The sequence below is a fragment of the Sylvia atricapilla genome, chromosome 17 (genome assembly GCF_009819655.1).
Source record: "Sylvia atricapilla isolate bSylAtr1 chromosome 17, bSylAtr1.pri, whole genome shotgun sequence".
Lineage (NCBI taxonomy): Eukaryota > Metazoa > Chordata > Aves > Passeriformes > Sylviidae > Sylvia > Sylvia atricapilla.
The window spans coordinates 2,275,570-2,291,197 of record NC_089156.1 but is presented as its reverse complement, the minus strand read 5'-3'; the positions used below and the strand labels follow the sequence as shown (position 1 = coordinate 2,291,197).

Genomic DNA, 15,628 nt, shown 5'->3' with positions numbered 1-15,628 from the left:
TGAGCTGCTACTGGGACAGAACAAAAAGGGCATCTATTCCTGGGAAAAGTAAAAAAGTCGTGTTTGAGACTATATTCAAATAACTACTCTTTAAATTATTTAAAAATACGAAACATTGAAGAAAAAGCAAATACTAACCTAAAAGAAGAAAAGTCAGTCAAAGGGCTGGCATAGACAGCAGTTTATCTTTTCTCTGTAAGATTTAACAGCTAGAACAAATTGGGTTGGTGGCCACATAAGTGAGGCAGAGTTCCCAATTTAAGCTACACACATACAGGCAGCAATGATACCTAGTTAAAATTCTTAGTCACAGTGCAGCACATTTCAGTGCATCTACAAGCCAGGAGAAACATTTTAATGAGACTATTGCAGCTGACATTATCTATTAAATCAGGCATACCCTTTTCCTCTGCTGATCCCAGGGTCTCTTTGCTGAGCATCAGTGTATCAGCACAGGTAGTAGAAATCCTCTTCTCTGTGTAAGTTTTCTTCAGGCTGTCTTGAGAACTGGCAGGCTCATTAAACATATCCTGTGTGGAACTGGAGTCAGACAGCACTGCTCCAGTGCTATCCTGACTCCTCTCTGCAAAAGAGATAAAGAAGGAATGCACCACTTCATACTCTTCAAGCTGTTACTTGTCTCTTGGTAACAGCAACACAAAACTGAAGCCACTCTGCAAACTCTTACAACTGCCACATAGGATCCCTAACCACCACCAAGAAAAGGTACTTCATTCTCACCACATTTCTCCCTAGAATATAATCCTGGAATTTCATTCAAAAGCAATAAAGCTCAACTTTCAAGAGCAGTTAGACTGGGGACAATATTTCAGCTTGTATGGCCCTGTAGAATTTCCCAGGTTTACTGTACCATTTGCCTTGAAAAGCACCCAGTATAATTTTGAACCTGACACAAGCAAAGTTCAATTGACAAAAGAAGACCATGAAGAAAAATACTGGTAAAGATTACTCATGAAGGAAAGAAAAATCAGTACAACTAGAGGGCAAAGACTTACAGGAGTGATCTCTGATGCCAACTATCCTGCAGGTGTAAGATGCTATTCAACAAACATTCTGAAAAGCGATTTGATATGGCAAATAAACAACACAGCAGAGAACCAGGCCTGACACAGACAGGGAAACTGGAGTGCAAGGCAGCAGACAGAAGAATAGAAGTGACTTTACCTTGACAGAGTTGAGCAGTGGCTGCTGACTACAGTACAGTCACAACTAAGCTGTTAATCTGCACAGGAACAGGCATCGTGACTTTATCATGGGGGATAAAATACACCTCAGAAGAGGCAAGTGAAAACCTCCCACTCATGTCTGAAACCTGCCAGATATAACCCAAGTTCTTTACATCAAGGGTTATCACAGGCAACCCTGCATGACTAAAGAACACAGCTTAGTCTCTCTGACAGAAAGAGGCCTGCACATTCCCACTGGGATGGGAAACTGGCGTTTTTCCATGTTGTGCCAACATTAATTCAGTGTTCAATATAAAATTCCAATACAGACAATTCCCTTTAAATCCAAAGTCCACAAGAATAATTTCCAATTTCTTCTTAAGACGCTAACACTTCATTCTGTGATCCAGTTAAAAGTGTCCCTTGCTCATTGCAGGGGTGTGGGACTGGATGATCTTCAAAGGTGCATTCCAACCCAAACTATTTTATGATTCTATACAGAAATGGCATAACCAGGAGGGGGCTTCACCCATTGTCTAGGTAGTTCCACTGCATTCTGATTCATTAATTTTACTGATAAGATCAAGAAGGAAAATTAACAAAGCAAAAGCTTTTGCTTTGAGATGAGCGGATAATTTAATTAAATTTCTTCTGTTCCGTCTGAATTGCACTTGTTCAGGAGAGAGCTAAGAGCCTCCTATGAATTTATTTTATCAAGATAAATCCCTCTGCAAACCTTTAGCTTGCAGATCAGGTTCTGCTTATTAGGATTCCAATGAATTTAAACCAAATTTGATGCACTCTGTAGGCTTTTCAATACCACACGAAGAAAACCATCCCTTTCAGTGAGCAGATCTTAATAAAACTATATCTTGAAAAAAGAATGGGGGAACAGTATTTGCTTCCTAATTGGAAGTTATCTAAGTTGGTTAATGATGACAAGTTTTATACAGAAAGAATATAATTACAAAGAATGGGAAGAGAAGGATTCTGAAGAGAGGTCAGTCAAGCTTTAAATGACTCATTTATATAGCTTTAATAACTTTCTGTGGTACAAATCGATACTATTGAACTCCCAGTTGACATCAGGAAAACCATTTACAGTAGTTCCCTTGATATATTTTTAAAAGAAGTTTCTTCATCTGTGGCAAAGAGGCTGAATTGCTCATCTAGGGGAAAAAAAATTGCAAATTTCCAGATGTTGCCACAAGTCTGCAGGTCAGATCTGATGTGTGGGTTATGACAGATGAAGCATTAGAATGTAAATCGAGAAGTGCCAGACAAATATGCCTGGGTGAGATCAGATCACTGGGAAATTACAATAATTTCTCATCATGCAAAGAGAGACAATGATTCAACACATTAAGTTTCAAATATATGCATGAGCTTTTCCTTATGGGAACAAATGTAAATACCTCCCTACAATTAGCTAGCCACTTTAATTTGAAATTTCTGCTTAAGTTAATGTGGGTCTAGGTAGGGATGTTTATAACCTTTGCTTTCAATACACTGACTCTATTTAAAAAATAGTGATATTAACGTTGGGCTCCTTAATCACTGGAAACCAGAGGAAGAGAACTATTGAGACAACTTTCTATTATATTAGATATTCCTTGAATGCAGCAGACACTTTCAAACTACATGATCCAGATGGAAAGCCCTGGAGTATTCCAGAAATTAGCAGCAGCCACCAATTATTAGTATTAATTTCTCAGAAATCACAGAGGATTGGTAAAGTCCCAGGGAATGTAAAACAAAGTGTAATACTTATCTTTACAAAGGATGAAAGGTTAAAGCTGTGAGCCAGCCTTCATTTTCCACAGAATTATCTGAGCATAAATAAATAAATCCTTTTCTAAGCACCTAAAAGGTAACACAATCAGGAGTAGAAAATGTGTGAGTGGATCCCAGCACACACATTCTCACAGGCCTGTGAAGAATTTGTGCTTCTTAAACCAGAACTGGTCAAAATGTCAGGTTACTCTAAAGACACCTCAGCAAAGCAGTGCTCTTGAATGTGTAATCAGGAACTTCACAGAAAAAAGTATGTAACAGTCTTCCTGTTCTACTGAGCACTAATGAAAATTAAACTTAATTATAGTGTCTGTATTTGGGACCCACATTTTAAAAAAGACACTGAAATAAGGAAAATTAATTCAGAGGAGAGGATAAAAAATGAGAGATTAATGAGATGACATATGAAAATTACCAGGAGAATTGGACTTATCTTAAAAAAGATGAGGGAGAATTTCCAAATACATATGATTAACCAAAATAAAAATACAATAATTGCTGTTCATATTCATTAGGTATAGTGCAAAAAGGCAGTAAGTTTTAATTGCAGCAAGCAAATTGACTCTTTTTTTCCCCTCATCTCTATCTTAACTGCTACATAGAGTTAGAAAATAGCACAGTGAACCTATAGAATCACTGTAGGCTTTCAAACACAGCAGACAAATAGCCATAATTTGTTAGGTTACCCAAGGTGCTGCTTAATATAATAAAAAGCTCTGTCAATACTTAAATACTGCAGCATGCAATGCAGAACTTCTGGCAACTCCACCAATTCATATCCTAACTCTGGTTTTCTAAAAAGGAAAAAAAAAAAGGAAAAAAAATTGGCATGTTTTGTATACGTGAAAGCACTATTCTCTTCTAGCCTAACTGCCAAATACAGCTCTTTTTTATAAATATATATGTGCTGGATGGACACATTTTCCATTTGTTTAGCTGTGAAGCTTTTCCTTTATCTGGTAAGAGCTGACTGCAGCTGAGACAGTCATTAGTGCTACTCAACCTACGTGCCAAAGACTGCAGTGCGCGAGGCACGAGAATGAATTCCAAATTCCCAACTGCTATCAACACCTGCCCTTCTGAATGACACAAATCCATGGGGATATCAGTGCTTTTTAATAATTTCTGCTATAATTAGAGACAATTTAATGCAACCCAGTGTAATTTAAGAGTTTAAAAATGACTGGGTTTTGCATTTTGTTCACCTGTTTTCTTCGTTTTCTCACCCAGCAATAGCAATAAGACAAGTTTTTCCAAAAAAGCTGGGGTGGTCCCTTGCTGTAAGAGATTGGTAAATCAAGGACTAAATATTCTTTTGAGGTCTCTCCCTGTAAAGTTTCTTATTACTTCAAAAGCTAAGATAAAAATACAGCTGGGTATTAATGTCCCAAAATTATTATCTGTAGCGGAAATGAAGAGACTAGGGAGAAGTTCTACTAAATTGTGCATAAGTAACTGTAACAATATTCCTATGAAAAATGTGATCTGATAGTAGATGTTTCTCCTTGGTATTATTATATTTTGTTTCATTACTTCATTGCATTGTTCCTAAGTTTTAGGAAGATTTCAAACAACTTGATGAGCTGAAATCTCTGTTTGATGTGAAGTTAAATATTTCATGTTTATCTCTAGAAATTTTAGAAAATGGCACTTGAAAGAAAATTTTTTAAACCTCATTTCTCTTAATGTCCTCAACTTGTGGCATTTCATTTCAAATCTATGTCAGATTACATCCTCTACTCTGTCAATGGATGAAAAAGTGCAGCTTTGGACAGGAGATTTCAAAAGGTCAAAAGAAGAATCTTGTTAACTTTCCAAGACATTAGTAAAAAAATACTAATTATTATCAGAAAGATGTCATTGGGAAGAAAGAACTTGTATATTCATCTGTACTGCCAAGCCATTTATTGCATCACACAGGCCCTGATTAAATCACCATCATTACTGAAACACATCTGTCACAGATGTAGGAAAAAAAATATCTGAAGTCTGTCTGCCTTAATTCCACGGTTAAGAGCATTTTAACATTAATCTCATCCTGAATGGAATAGGTTTATTGGGTTGATTTCAAAAATCCTTGCTCCCCACTGTTTCTCCATAACAGACACAGCCATCAGCATGTCACTGTCACTGCCCCCTCAGTATTTGGGCACAGCACCCACAGGCCACCCCGTCACCAGGACAAAGCTCTGGTAAACTCTGCAGAGCCTAAATGACTGCTTAATTTTAAAATGCAACAGGAAAACAAGGCTCAGTACTGCAGCAGGCATTACCCTGTGCCAGCATCCTCCCACAGGAGCCCTGTGCACCATCCATAGGACTTGTTACCTAAAAACTGAGCCCCCTCAGCCCTGAAGAGGGACAAGGAGAGTGATGTGTGACAGTGGGAGTGACCTGAACCAGCTCAGACAATCCTAATGACAGAGCTCTCCCTGCTAAGAATGATGAGCAGGTACCAAGTGTGGTACAGACTTACAGAATTTATTCTCAGGGGAGCTGAAGCACAGCTCCACGGTGCCAATGGCAATGAGGTGTTCTGCCTTTGGCAATTATTTACTAGACAGCTCAGGAATTCTCTCGTGAAACTTTCTGGAAGTTAAAAGAAAGATGGAGAAGACCTCTGAAACATCTGTATGCAGGAGTAAGTAAAAGGCTCAGAAAGTCAAGAGGGTACAGCTCACTTCTGAATGACCTCTTTGTCTGTCTTAAACATCTGAAGGAAAATGGGCATCCAGTTACTATAAGAAGGTATCTGAATCACGATAAACCATCAGTTACAAGTCAAAAAATCAGACATGAGTGGCACAGAAAGCTTTTCTACATAGCTCTATACATATGCTAACTCAATTTGCAGAAAAGAAAAATCCCGCTGCACAGTTCAGGGCTTATGAATAAGCAACTATATATAACTAAAAAAATAAATCCCTTGTCTCATGCAATAAAGGTGGGCTGTTCACAGGCTGTGAAGGTACAGACTCTTTGTCCTGCCTAGCACTCTCTCCCCTCTTCACTTGAACACATGAGCATTTTTCTTTACTGGTCTGCAGTCAGAAACATGATGTATCACAGAATTCTCATTCTGCAAACAGATTCCACCCATAACAGAAGACAACATTTAGCTCTGCATCAAAAGGCATTTGCACGTTATTAAAAAACAAAAGAATTGCAAAGATTTGCATGGGAGTAGGTTAATTTGAGGACAGCAATTCAAAGGGAGTTCTCTTTTAACATGAGTCAAAGATGAGAGTCTATGTTTCGTCTGGCTGCACTGAACACAGAATGTGTTTCCATAACTTACAGTCCTATACTGCTGTTCTGTCTTCAAGAGCAGAGCACCAGAGAATCTCACCAATGTCCCATTTATTTGGACAAATGCTTTTTACATAATCTCACGCTACGTGTCAGTGTGACACTTGTGCTAATCAGAGAGAGGTTAAATTGGGGAAAGGTAAAAATGGAGCACACTGCAATAAACTGGGTGTGATCCATTATTCATGCAGCCCAGTGTGCAGTCTGCATGAACATCCAGCACCACGGGCCAGAACAGGACATGCACTGCAGACCCAAAGCTTTCACTCTGAACTGCTGAAGACAGAGAATTTGAAGGGCAAGATTTTAATGTTCCAAAATGCAACGTGGACCTTCTTTTTACACACAGAAACATCCACTCAGTCCCAGAAGCTGATTTAGCTTAGCATGAGTGACAACCTGGTGCGAGAAGTTGCTCAGAGATCACCTTTGTCTCATCTGGATGTTGAGAACCCCCATTTACAAAAACTGTGCATCTTGGTAACATTTGCAGAATTACAGACCGACACACTATGGAGTGAGACTTCTCCCACAGCACGAAGCAAGGAGCCTCTCCCAGTGAGTTTATCATGCAGGTTCTGCCAATTATTAAAAGCAAGCCGTGACAGGTAAAAGCAGGAAGAGAATGCCTGGGGAACAGAGATTTGTGTAAAGGTTAGAGGCAGCACGGGCAATATTGGTTGCAAAAGCAATCAGGCAAAGACAAACACAAAAAAGGACAATTAAGTCTAACTACACATGACATACTACATGACATGGATGAAGACTTAAACAACACAACATTTTAACACTGCAATAGCCACGGATACATCATCTGCATACCACCACGGGTATATGGAATTGAGTATCAACACAACAAAGGCATATCCCAGCAAAACAGACCTCCTAAACAATCTCCCAGTCTATACTTTTTGGGAAACAGATATATTATTCAGATTTTTTTTTTTTTAATTTTACTACTTGTCCTGCTTTCTGAACTAACTCTACTGCTTTTACTGCAATTGGTCTTTACTGACTCCATACATCCAGCCTGTAGAGAGGAGGACAGAGAGCATATCTGTTTTGCTATGTAACACTGGCCTTTTAGCTGTATAAATGCAGTAACAGCACAGGTAATGAAAGTCTGAGTGCCTGGCAAGTTCCTGGGTTTTCCTGTTTCCTATTTTACTCTTAGAAAATAAGATTCTGAACCTATGCTTCAGACTTCAGATGCAAGTTTTCACTTTGGAGTGTTATAAAATAGCAATAGGCAGGGGTGATGACAGGAAAGACAGGATTAACAGAAGGAAAGAAAAGATGTTGCCAAATGGAAGGACAAGGAAAGAGAAAGGAAGCTGCCCATTTTACACACATGACAGCAGCCAGTCAGCCAGCAAATAACAGCTGCCAGTCAGTAATACTTTTGTCTCCTTGAAGGAGATATGTGCTAGCAGCTGCCACGAGGAAGAAGTAGTTTAGTTACTTTACAACCTGTACTTACTGGTTCCTTTCTCCCATTTTCATTAAATACATTGCTTAAAATTACTATCACCAGATCACTGGATCTGAAGCCTTTCAATGCTCTCCACTTTAACAGTGATTTCTGCATATCCCAGTCATCATCTTCAATCAGCAAAACGTGCTAGAGAGCTACAGAACTATAATGACACATTTAGATATAATATATTCAAAATAAGTCTGCCCTCACAGCTTCATTTATTTACAGATAAATGTTTGAAGATCAGAAACCCCAGTATTTTCAAGAGAAGATGTTTGACTATGCAGCAATTCTTTCCAGCTTGTAATGAGATAATTTGCTGCTCTAGAAGGAACCAAACTAACAACCCCACCAAAACCCAAACCCACAAACCCCACAAAATTAATAGAATAAGGAGAGTTCAGAAGGAACTGCAAATGTTCATCTAGTTCATTCCTTTTTCCATCAGGATAAATTATCTCTCCATCATGGCTGGCAGACAGCTGCATTGCCAATTTTAATGACTTCCAGTGCTAAAATACTGCAGGGTTATACAAAACCAGTATTTCCTAGGACTGCTTTAACACTGTTTTCTAATGCTCAGGATGAAAATGCAATTTAAGTGCAATATCATCTGTTCTGTCTTCCATGAACATGGACATCCTCGGGTTTTGCCTCTAACACTTTGTACAGCTTTCAACACTATTTAGGTTACTTTGCTGTCATGTCTCCCCTGAGTCTTCTCATCTGCAGAAAAAACATCCCAGCTCCTTCTCTCTCTCCTCACAGGTCATGTTTTCTCAGAACACAGAAGACAAAAATGGTCAAAAAAGGTCTCAAAGGTCAGCAATGACCCCAAAGAGCATCTTGCCTGTGGTAATATAGGAAAAGAAGTGTGTAAACTGACAATACCCTTACTTCACTTATGCCCTGTATGATCAATAATATCAATACAATAGTAAATAAGAGTATTGTCAAGCCTCAGAGAGAATAAAAACCTAGGCTGAATTTAGGTCAACTTATTCGTTCCTGAACAACAATATAGATGGCTTCACTTCTGTCAGAATGGTTAAAAAGTAATCTAAATAGTAGTCAAATGATGAGCACTTCCCTGCTATTTTTAGGAATAGTACAATGGAAGTGCTGGCACCAGCTTTCTTCAGTGATGAGATTATGTGTAAGATGTCAAGAGCATTTTACTTCAAAAGTATGTATTTTAATACAAGTAAAATGCAAATGTATGCAGAAGAGCACAGTATATGTAATAATATAAAAGTAGAAGACTTCTGAGCCTGTTAGCTCAGCCTGTTAGCTCTTCCATCTGTAACAGCCTCAAGGCAAATATTTCAGTTTCCTGGAGCTCTTCAATATGCTGTATCCAGGGTTTAGTTGTGCCAGCAACTTACAAAACATTATGAATGATGCAGTACTCTGCAATTCTCCTTGTCACGGTTACACACAGCCTTCCTGAAGATCACCCAAACTCCGCTTCTTCCAGCAGCTGACATTTGGAATTGCTTTGACAGCACAAAGCTCAGTCCCAGCTAGGCTCAGCTTGCAGCTCCAGGAGCTGCTCCTGCAGCCCTGGCAGAGGCAGATGTTCCTGCACTTGCACCTCCAGGCTTGGCTCAGCAGCCGCCTGCGCTCCCACCGGGCCATCGGCTGCCACAGCCCAGAAGGTCTCACTTGGAGAGGAGGCACTAAGCACACACTGGAATATTTATCTAGCTTATGGCTCTCCTGGGAGCACTGACAGTCTTCAGGACCTAAGCAGATGTAGTCTTAGGCAGAAATGCATCTCACAGGGAATATTACTTAAGAAATATTTAAATATTTGCTCCTTTCTATGCTGTTGTGTCAAAAGACATCAAAAAGCCAATAAAAGAGCCTGAGCACTACATAAGCCATTGACACCTCCACACTACAAATGATCTCAAAACAGTCTAATGAATTAGTCCCAAGTGAAATGCAAGCAGTAACAAAATGAACATTTCTCTGTTCAATATAATGAAAGAAAGAAAAGAGCTTCAGTCAGATGCACCAAGAATTGCTGAGGAAAAGGAATAAATCCATCCTGCAAAAATTTCAGGCATATGAACATTTGTTTCAAAACTGTGTCAACAAAGTTATTTACAAATTTCCATTCTTCAGAAAATGACAATAGGAAGCAGCCCACCCTCCAGAAATAAGTTCATATCAAGCAGAGCATTTCTGTGGGGCCTGGCACATTCTACCAACACCAAGCTCAACACTGGACGTGTTTTACTCCTTGAGTGCTGATACTCATAGGTCCAGATGGATAAACAAATGGCTGGAAGAATAGAATCAGAATCAAATTCGTAGCCAAATAATACATTCAGGTTACTTAAACTGTAACTTAATTTCCATTATATATGCAATTGCAAAATCTTCATTAGCACTATGACACCACCCCCCCTTCTTCTTACATTTATAAGCCAATTATTTATTCTATCACTTTATATTCTACAAAGATGAGCTGCTAACCAGTCATTATAAATGATAAAGAAAAATTAAAAGATGAAATCTACTGGACTGTCATGCAAATCACTTCGTGCTGAATCACAATATACTCAAAATAGTTGTCACCTGCCTCCTTCCAAAAATTGTAATATTGGCTTGTGTTTGTCTTTTTACCAATTTGTCTTGTTAGAACCAGTTTAAATTTTCATCATGGTCATTTCACACAGGCCAAAACAGTGTCCAGTCTTCTAAAGATTGAACCCACATCTTTCTTAACGAGCTCAGAAGAAGACAAAAATCACTGAACATTTGATGAGCTCATACTCTTCCCACCAACATGACTGTTTTGCCTAAGTGACAGGAACCAGCGGTGGCAGGTGACAACATTAAGTTTTGTATTTAAAGCTCTGACCGTACATCCATTCTATATAAAAACAATAATGAGCTTCAATATTGCCCGTGTTACCACAGACCCCTCACCCTCCTGGAGCAGTTCCCCCATGCTCAGAGCACCTCCCTGCTGGCAGAATTGAGAACAGGGACTGTACCGTCCGGCGTTGCCTGCTGACGGGGTTTTTTACATTTGACGTAATCGTGGTCAACTGGAGTGGCTGTGTAAGGTGGGGATGTCAGACCTGGACCTGAGGAGGAGGGAAGGGAAGTCCCAGGGCCTGGCACTGTTCCAGCTGAGGAGTGAGAATCTTCATCTATCAAACAAGGTTTTTCTCTGGGAGGGCGAGAAGAAAGGTGAAGTTTGTTTACTGACAAAGAATAAAAGGAGACTGCACGTTCTAACAGCATTTCCAATAGAGCAATTATACCTCACTAACAAATTCTAAACAAAGGACTTTCAGTACAAGTTATTTTCCTCCCTTGCCACTGGTCAAAAGTAAACTCCTCTTTATTTTGTAATTGTTAATGAGACAAACTGTAGGGACTAAAATCTCTCATCCTAGAAGAGAAGGTTAATTAGCGTTTGCATTTTTTAACAGCTGATTTTAAAAATCAGATTTATAAATAAATAAAAACAGTGGTTTCAAAATGGATCACAAGGTCAGAATTGTTCTGTTTTCTTCCCTTCCCATTTCCTCTGGACCAATTATTGAGATCTCAGAGTAGTCAGCCTAATTTTAATAGTTTATTGTACAGTAGTTTGTTAGCATTCATTCACAGAATACTGCTGGAAACTAGCACTCACTTTTCTGCAACTTTTGGGGTGTTCTTCTCCTCACCCCTGGCAAAGGGTCCCTCAGAAGCTTCTTTCATGAAACTAACCAGTACCTCTGCATCTACTCCAGAGTCTGGTTTCCCCACAAGCTTCAAAATAGAAGCATGAAGTCGAAAATATACCTAAAAAACACCAAAGTCCATTTGGTCAGTAATGAACTTGTAGCTCTGTAATCTTCTACAAACAGTCTTTTCTCTATAGAATCTGCAGGAGTTAGTTAAGACAGCTACCTGTCACCTAAACTGAATGCTCCCTGCCTTCGAAAGCTGCTTTTAAATTACAAAATCTGAACACTGTACAAATTTTATAACCACAACCAATGGAACACAATAAAGCAAGCAGAATTGGCCTCCTTGCAAGCAAGTCACCACTGGGTATGTTCCAGGGCCACTGCTTTTACCAGACAACACAGTGAAAGCAAAGGTGCCACCTCAGGCATGAACTTGTGCTTCCATAGGTATGAAATGCCTGTGAATCCTGTCAATGTTTGATTTTTATAAAAACTAATGAACTATGTGCAGCAAAATTCAGAAGTGGAACTGCTACCCACCTGTCCAAACTGCCTCTGAAATGAAATCAGCCTGAATAACAGGGTCCGTTTTACTCTCCAGGTCTCTTGCAAATGCTCCCTGATGCAGAGCACCATTTACATGTGCCTAACTGCTGGAATTCTGGAAACTTAGAATTCGAGATTGTGGTATATAGTAATGTACGTAAAGCAATATGGAGGATTTAGGGTGTTGTCTAAGTCCTTCTTCTTCACCAGCTTCTTCATGGTTTTGGGTAGTTTTTCCTCATTGGGTGAAAGGGTCTGCAGGGTAATCAATTATTGGGTTAAAAGTATAAATAATATAGGTGTCATCTCGTTATGGGTAATTATCCCTTAAATAACCTTGGAAAGAGTTAGAAGTGGCCATTTCATCACCATTTCTACCTTGTTACCTAGAGCTCATGGCTTGTGAGACTGTAATATAGATAAAAATTAATAAACATCCTGCATCCCACGCATTAATCCTGGCTCTGACAGGAAGAAAATATAAGAATCCTCACCCCTAACAACCTGTAGGGAACAATCCCTCGAGCCTACACACTGAACTTGCTTTTACCTCCAACGCTTCCATGGCAAGTTCAGGTGGATTGTGGTAGTGAATCTTCTTCGGATAGCGAGCAGCCTCCTCGTGCAGGTAGTGCCCAGCCTGTTTGTAGTGCAGCAGGTAGACCACAGGAGGCTGCTTCTGCTTCTCGGCGATCTTGCCCAGCATGTAGTGGATGAGCCACTCCTCCTCGTCGCCGTCGCCCTCGCAGCGCGCCGCCGACGTGAAGCACAGCTTGGCTGTCTCCAGCATGCTGTCCCTGCGCTCCTCCATCTGCCACCAGCCAGGGGACAACACAACACAGCACCCTGAGCGCTGCAGCTCACATGGGGAACTCTTCATGGGGAACTCTAGAAACGCGCTGCTGCCCGTGTGAAAGCGTGGACACGGTACAGCTTACAAACGCCTTCAACCTAAAACACTTAGAAGTGGTCAAATACATCCCAAGTGGTCAAACACACCTCAACAGCCCACAAAATGTATTTATGGATAGGTTTTTGTTCGCTCCAGTAACTGCTGGCACAAAAAGGCAGAATAAAACAGTAAGACAGAAGAAATATTTTCAGATTTATATAAATATAATTCTGAAAAATAACAACCCAATATTCACGTCTACAGAAGTTCTACCGCTTTTTTGCAGCTGTAATTACCTTAGCTCTTCAAAGAAAAAAGTTATTTGCTTTAGTTCTGCAACTGAAGCCTGCTAAAGACACAGACACTGCTGCCCATGTAAAAGAACATCGAACAATACAACTTCTAAACACTTTCAACCTAAAAGATGTAGAAGTGATCAGATACATCCCAAATGGTCAAACACACCCCAACAGCCCACAAAATGTGTTTATGGATGGGATTTTGTTCACTCTAGTAACTCCTGGCACAAACAACCAGAAAAAAACAGTAAGAAAGAAGAAATATTTATATGTATATATACATTTATAAACCTAACCCTAAATATATTTCTATTTATGTAAATCTGAAAAATAACAACCCAATATTCACGTCTACAGAAGTTCTACCACTTTTTTGCAGCTGTAATTATCTTAACTCTTCAAAGAAAAAATTATTTGCTTTGTTCTGCAACTGAAGTCTGCTACAGCCACTACGGGCCACTCTCATCTGTGAAGGAAAGTATTTCATCTTCTTGCAATGTATCTAATTTTGAGGAGAATATTCTCCCCACCCCACCCTGTCAAAAAAAAAAAAAATTAAAACCAGCAGCATAAATTAAAGTTAAGTGCCAATAAATCCATGTAAAAAAAAAACTAGGTCAAAAGATGCATTAATGTAATTTTTTCTCTTTGAAAATGAAGTTTATAAATTTTAGCTGTGTCGCTATAACCAGGAACAAAAAAATAACCTTTCCTTTCCTAAACATTTTGTAAGAAGAAGAGAATAATAGGGTTTTTATGTATGAGAAACACATTCCTGAAGAGATGTATCTGTGGAAGTGAGATGAAATTGTTTCAATTTATCTTCTATTACAATAGAGCTTTTCTTACTAAATTATGCATTTTAATATATACACTTGAAAAAAATGAAGACTTAAGTAGTTCTAAATAAGCATTCTCAGTTAATTCTCAACTTCAGATGGCTGCTCTGTATTGCTCCTTTTATCTGATAATATGAAGTAACTCCAGCACTATCCCTGGAATTTTTCAACAAATCCCTCCTCGTCAAGAGGCTGCAAGACCATAAGACCAAACTTCTGATAGGACAAAGATATAAAATATATAACTTTATTTTCCGAGGAGTTGGTTTTGGAGCTGTTGGATTCAATAACTCTCCAGAAGCAAACTCTATTGTTAAGTGTTACTTCAAACATACTCTTTAATAAACAATTTGTTCCCTTTAAAGCTGCAGGCTGAGACTGTCTTTGCTCTTAGGCAGGAAAGTGCCAGTGGGAAGCGCAGTGTTAATGCGCTGCTGGAGGCAGCTTACATGTGAGACTCACCACCTCCTGTAAATACTTCTCCCACAAGCAAAGGGTGTTCCCAGCACTGATCTCTGTAGTTCAAACTGAAAAGTTTCACATATTACAGCAGAGCAGCAGCATTTCCTTTTTTCCATTGTGCTTCCAGCCGCAGACTACATAACATCTGGAAGTCAGAATGACTACACCAGAAATGGAGTTCACTGGTGCAAAAACACAAAACATTTTCTCAAGCAACTGTTATCACTGTCAGAGCGTATTTAGAATTGCTCATTTTAGTTTAGCAATAAACTTCTAAATAATCCTTTTCACCTCCCTTCCACAGAAATAATGAATTCATAACAATGTTGTCAATGGAAATTCTATTAATCCTCCCACTTAGATCTTTTGTTTAGGTAAATGGCCTGAAACCATAAAAAAGGGGAGGATTCTTTAGATATAAGAGATGACATGGGGACACAGATATCAGAGTAATTTCTGATCTCTTCACTATTTCTGTATGTATACATTTCACCTTTTCCTGGAAACACTGCATGACATTTACAGAAAGGAAAGGTAAATAAAATTCCCCTTTCCAGAAGGTTACAATAATTTTGCGTCACCTTCAAAAGATAATTCAAATATTAGGCTCAAACTGATTTTACGCAGGAAAACGAAAGAAAAAACCCACCTTCAAATGCTGCTTGACACCACCAGATCACATGAATATTGGAATTTCCAACACTACTAAGTAACCATACGGTTTCATATGTGGAATATAGCATGTCAATACTTAACTAAAAAAATTTACTATGTTAGAAAACCTATTTTTAAATACTTAAAATTTTATACTCTCTCTGTTAGATCCCACCTGCTGCACAACTTCAGGGGGAAGTTCCGTTTTCCACTGCTTAAGCTGTCGGGATGCAAAGGAATGCAGGGCATAGGAAATGGTGCCATACTCAATCCACAGGGAGAGGTTGGAGCTGTCGATCTCCAGGGCTCGTTTGAAGCAGTTCAGGACAGGGGTGGAGTGTTTCCAGATGGGGCCATCACTCTTCAATTCATTGGAGTTCAACTTGTCCTGAATCCGGCTCGCTCGAGCCAGAGCCATCCCAGCCCAGGAGTCAAACCTGTGCAGGCAAGAACATAACCCCTGAACAACCT

The 15,628-nt window shown here is 39.3% G+C and overlaps 1 protein-coding gene across 3 annotated transcripts in view; it reads right to left on the bottom strand.

Annotated features, from left to right (window-relative positions):
- CABIN1 (calcineurin binding protein 1) overlaps nt 1-15,628 on the bottom strand; it is a 106,301-nt gene that overhangs the window by 66,937 nt on the left and 23,736 nt on the right. For all 3 annotated transcript variants that reach the window (XM_066331188.1, XM_066331190.1, XM_066331189.1), the window contains exons 24-28: nt 15,333-15,594; nt 12,562-12,822; nt 11,426-11,577; nt 10,776-10,954; nt 401-583 (exon numbers count right to left, since the gene is read on the bottom strand). In XM_066331188.1, the coding sequence (XP_066187285.1) occupies nt 401-583; nt 10,776-10,954; nt 11,426-11,577; nt 12,562-12,822; nt 15,333-15,594 (1,037 nt within the window). The remainder of the gene's footprint in view (nt 1-400; nt 584-10,775; nt 10,955-11,425; nt 11,578-12,561; nt 12,823-15,332; nt 15,595-15,628) is intronic.